At 25.7% G+C, this 6,665-nt stretch overlaps 1 protein-coding gene across 1 annotated transcript; it reads right to left on the bottom strand.

The window, feature by feature from the left end:
* Window positions 1–4,148: 4,148 nt before the first annotated feature.
* On the bottom strand, window positions 4,149–5,222 carry LOC145254623 (protein fem-1 homolog A-like). The gene has a single exon (XM_080113232.1). The coding sequence runs from the start codon at window positions 5,220–5,222 to the stop codon at window positions 4,149–4,151; it is 1,074 nt and encodes a 357-aa protein (XP_079969358.1).
* Window positions 5,223–6,665: the final 1,443 nt, after the last annotated feature.

The following is a 6,665-nucleotide window of genomic DNA, read 5'->3' on the forward strand; positions in this document are numbered from 1 at the left end:
GGTTTATATTCGAAAAAGTTGTCAAAAAACAAATGTATAACAAATATTACCAAAGGCAAGATCAGTTACTTTTCTACCAAACTGGATATTTTTTTAGTGTGTTTATTTAATGTAAAATCTTTATTCGGCCCGAAAAAAACATAGGGTTTACCGCTATATTTGAAAATTACAAATGGCGACAGACTGTGTTAAACACGTTACGTTAAGGAAAACGAGTTAAACCTTAAAAAAAAAACTATACAAATTGCTGTTAAATAACCACCGAATATATGTCAGCCTTGTCACGGTAACATATATTGAGTGAGTTCCTAACGGTATTTTTCATCGTTTTTTCGTTTTAAGTACTTTTCCCACACTTAACGTGTTTAACACAGTCTGCCGCCATTTGTATTTCTTTAAATATATTGATAAACACTGCATGTTTTCGTACAGTTCAACAGTTTCGGCTTAATCCAGTGATTGTTGGTCGAGTACAAGCCATGCTGCACGGAAACTCCCGAATATCTAGATCCAATTCTGCAAGAGTACTATTTTTTTTTTTTTTACATTTTCGCATTTTTAAAATTTTTTTTGGAGAGGATTGCACGGATTTTCTCTTTTTATATGGCTTTTCCATTACACTAAGTTCGGCCACACCACAACGTGGCACAGTATACCTTGTAAATAGGTATTTCGGACGATGTCAAAACATTGTTAAACTTACTACTCGCCCAGCAGCCGCCAATAGCGTAATGGTAAGGAGCCTTGTCTATCGTACATACGGTTGGGTCTCAATCCTAGCTTGAGGTAGCTGCCTGTCAAGCTGCACTGATGAGCTGTGAAACAGCGAAACAGTACTGTATGTGGATGACTATATATATATATATATATATATATATATACAAACACACATATATATATACATATATATATATATATATTCATCCACATACAGTACTGTTTCGCAGCTCATCAGTGACTTTTGATGGTATTTATATATATATATATATATATATATATATATAAATATATATACTAGCAAAAGTACCCGTCGGTCAGCTTTATATTATAGATTATATGCGAGAGTCGTTCAACTAGTAAACCTTCATGCTTGTTTATCTTAAAAAGTTGAAGAGCTGAAAAGATTAGTTATAAATATTGGTGAAAATATTATGAGAAAACAAATTACAACTTCAGAAACATATGCACACACATATATATATATTTACATATTTATATATATGTACATATATATATATACATATATATATATATACATATATGCACATATATATACATATATATGTATATATATGCACATATATATGCATATATATGCACATATATATGCATATATATGTATATAAATGCACATACAAATACATATATATGTATATATATGCACATATATATGTATATATATATGCACATATATTTATACATATATATGAACATATATATATATTCATATATATGTATATATATATTCATATATATGTATATATATAAACATATATACATATGTATGTATATATATGCACATATATATACATATGTATGTATATATATGCACATATATATATACATATGTATGTATATATATGCACATATATATATACATATATATGTATATATATGCACATATATACATATATATGTATATATATGCACATATATACATATATATGTATATATGCACATATATATAAATATATATGTATATATATGCACATATATACATATATATGTATATATGCACATATATATAAATATATATGTATATATATGCACATATATATACATATATATGTATATATATGCACATATATATACATATACATGCATACATATTCACATATATGTACATATATATGTATATATATATGTATATGTATATATATGGACATGCATATGTATATATATGCACATATATATGTATATATATATGCACATATATTTATACATATATGTATATATATGCACACATATATTCATATATGTGTATATATTCATATATGTATATATATTCATATATGTATATATATTCATATATGTACATATATATTCATATATGTACATATATATTCATATATGTACATATATATTCATATATGTACATATATATTCATATATGTACATATATATTCATATATGTATATATATATCCATATATGTATATATATATTCATATATGTATATATATATGTATATATATTCATATATGTATATATGTATATATATTCATATATGTATATATGTATATATATTCATATATGTATATATGTATATATATTCATATATGTATATATGTATATATATTCATATATGTATATATGTATATATGTATATATGCATATATATGTATATATATATTCATATATGTATATATATGTATATATATATTCATATATGTGTATATATGTATATATATATTCATATATGTATATATATGTATATATATATTCATATATGTATATATATGTATATATATATTCATATATGTATATATATGTATATATATATTCATATATGTATATATGTATATATATATATATTCATATATGTATATATATGTATATATATATATTCATATATGTATATATAGGTATATATGCATATATATTCATACATGTATATATATATAGGTATATATATTCATATATATATATATGCATATGTATATATATGTATATATATATTCATATATGTATATATATAGGTATATATGTATATATATTCATATATGTATATATATAGGTATATATATATTCATATATGTATATATATGCATATGTATATATATGTATATATATTCATATATGTATATATATATATATATATATATTCATATATGTATATATATAGTCATATATGTATATATATAGTCATATATGTATATATATATATAGTCATATATGTATATATATATATATGTATATATATAGTCATATATGTATATATATGTATATATATAGTCATATATGTATATAAATGTATATATATAGTCATATATGTATATATATATGTATATATATTGTCATATATGTATATATATGTATATATGTATATATGTATATATGTATTCATATATGTATATATATAGTCATATATGTATATATATGCATATATATATTCATATATGTATATGTATATATGTATATATATATTCATATATGTATATATATGCATATATATATTCATATATGTATATATATATGCATATATATATTCATATATGTATATATATGCATATATATATTCATATATGTATATATATGCAAATATATATACATATATATGTATATATATGCATATATATACATATATATGTGTATATATATGCACATATATACATATATATATGTATATATATATGCACATATATACATATATATGTATATATATGCACATATATGTATATATATGCACATATATGTATATATATGCACATATATATGCATATATATGCACGTATATGCATATATATATATGTATATATGCACATATACATATATATAGACACATACACTCACATATATATATATATATATATATATATATATATATATATATATATAAAAGGAGTATAGAATATAATCTAGGAACAGTTCAATTCATTTTCCTAAAATAACAAAATAAATACAAATAGTATCTTAGTTATATGATTGTCAAATATGATTTGAGAAATTTTTTTGGTTATGTAGTGTCTTTACTTGATTCATTTTCTTTTAAAAATATGAAAACGAATTTGATTTTCCTTAAATATTTACTTTTCAAACGTAATAAAAATATTAATAGTTTTCATGAAAGAATACGAAATAATACAATCAAAAATAAATATAAGACAGAAATGATATGAATATCTACAAATAAAAAATGAGATATTAGGAATATTTAAAAGAATATAAAATATTACAATAAAAATAAAATATTATGAATATGTTAAAAGGGAATATCAAATAATACAATAAAAATAAGCATAGGTCCAGTTTATATAAATGTTATTTATTTCTTCATGCCATGTATGAAAGAAGTCAAATTGAGACAAATCCATCAAACAGTTAATAGAAAGCATGCTAAACAAATCAGAAAACGCTTAGACTATCTAGAGATTGGATCAGTTATTTTGGCAAATTTGTAATATAAAATAAATTGCAATATATGCATTTTTAAACTCTACACCCGCCATGTATTTTGATAATATTCATCAAATTTTCAGGACATTCGTTTTGATTAACCCTGATGTTGTACTTTGCGATGGCCCTGGCTGCCAGACATTTTAAAGTAACTTTTTCCAAATCATTTTTTAGGAGTTTTATCTTTTGTAGGAACGCGTGGACGGTGTGTCCATGGTAACTCACGGTGTCCACTTCGCTTCCGTTTCGAATGAGGAATGACGAAATTTTGTTAGATTCAGTGCATTCTTCCTGCCAGACGTCGATGTGATGTATAGGGATATTGTTACAGCGATCAGGTGTATTAATTTCAGCACCGCATTGGATAAGCAGCTTCACGCCAAAAAAATACTCCGCCCTAACTGCCTGATGTAAAAGCGTTGTCGGTAGGTTTTTGCTCTTTTCATTCTTCAATAGGTCTTTTAACTTAGTTATCAATGCATTGGCTAATGCAGTCGACGGACCTGCATCCAAAAAGTTTTTAATGAATCTTAAAAGATTATACACAACGTCTTCATAATTTATAGAATGCTCCTTCTTCTTACTTTCCAAGTCAGGCCAGATTTTTTCTTCAATGAAATCCATATACATAGAAATCTCTTTTGAAGCCGCCTCGCAAATAAAACCAGTCAATTTTCTGTTTGAACGAAGAAATATTATGCTTTCAAATAAAAGATGCAAGTTCCCGTGCAACGGGTTCCAAATGTTCCAATTTAATCGAAAGATTTCCATTTGGAATTCGTTTATTATATAATCATCTGTAAAGAATTGTTGTGAAATGAAAATCGCCGTATCAATTGTTAAATAATGCGATGGTGACAGCAAACGGATATATATATGCAACGCTTCCATCATCAAATATTTATCTTGGCATCGTCGTTCTTTTAATTCTTTAAGGTTTTTGCACGGTGTGTATATTCCAATCTTCTGAGAATGGTCTGCATGTCTCGGCAATCCATTAATCTCCCTCATACGAAATGCTTCCTCCCACTTTCGAAAACCTTGAGGGAAATATATTTCCATGATCAATTTACAACCTTCTAACTCCAATCTGTTTATTGCGTCCATTGGTTTACATCGTCTGTTTTGTCTAGAGCGGATCTGAAAATAAAAATGTGTATATTTAAAACAAAATTATTCATCAACAAAATCCACTATGGATATGAAAATAAATTACATGTATAAGATCGTGAAACGCCTTAAAATTGAGTACTATTGACACATCTGGGCATAAGCTGCTCGGAATACCCGAACTTCCGTTGACAAAATCTAAATCATACTAAGGAACCTGGAAAATTTCGTTCTTTTCTCTTCCCATTAATCTACTTCCCACAGAGATGTTATTGATCTATCCTTATTTTCATGATAAGTATTCAGCTAAGCTTTACACCGCCTAAAGCTTCTTTCTCAGACCCGCACGCTTGTGGAATTGTTTTTCGTTTTCCTTCTTTCAAGCTGACTACAATATGGTCGTCTTCAAGTCTAACGTAAACAAGTTATTGATGAGCCGTTCCACTTGTTAACAAATTTACCGAATTTCCATTACTAACGATTACTATATTGTCCAATTGTCTACTGTACACTCTTTGACACTCATCCTCGAGTTGCCTCTTGGCCTTGATAAGTGTTAGTGCCTATGTAAAAAAACACCTTTCACAAACCTTCACAAACTAACTCATCTAGCTACACCCTCCATCACCAATTTCCCACACTCTTCATCTGTGCCTAAATCTAAATGCACATTCCATGAACAAACCTCTTTTCATCGAACTTCTCGCCCGTCGATTTCTCTTATATATACATATAGTAATAATTAGAAATAAAAAGTAATATTATAAGCTAGAAAAAATACGTTTAAGGCTCCTAAACTTCGTACTAGATTTTTCCTCTAGGACACGTGGACAAGTGCTTAGCTTACTTGGAAAAATCAATAGAAAAATGTGATATTCTCCTGAAAATTAAAAGTTTCAATCCTCAGTGTTGCCGACTGACAAATACAATTGAGAATAACTTGGGAAATTTATCCAGTCATGGCTGACGAAACAAGAGAACACTACCTCCGTTAAGTAAATAAAGTTACCCGAGATCGACAGACACATTCTCGAGTTCGACAAGATAGCCTCAAGAAAGTCGGAGGTTATATCAACTGAAACGTTGTGAAAAACACACTCAAGCTGAGAAAAAAGTAATATAACTAATAAGAATAAGTATGCATTCTCTTATTTTAACTATCCTAAATTTTTTTCGAAAATGGTGCTACTTCTCGGACCTAAAGTTTTAAACAAGAGGTAAATTCTCATGAAAATTAAGAGGAGTTTTAAATACGCTATAAACATCCATAATTATTTAAATGCAAGTATTTAATCAAATAACACATATGAACAATATTTACTACTTTATATATATATATATATATATATATATATATATATATATATATATATATATATATAAAGATATGTATATATATAAAAATATGTACACATATATGTAAGTATATATATATATATA

Source organism: Euprymna scolopes, chromosome 30 (assembly GCF_053919585.1).
Source record: "Euprymna scolopes isolate OS-2025 chromosome 30, ASM5391958v1, whole genome shotgun sequence".
NCBI lineage: Eukaryota > Metazoa > Mollusca > Cephalopoda > Sepiida > Sepiolidae > Euprymna > Euprymna scolopes.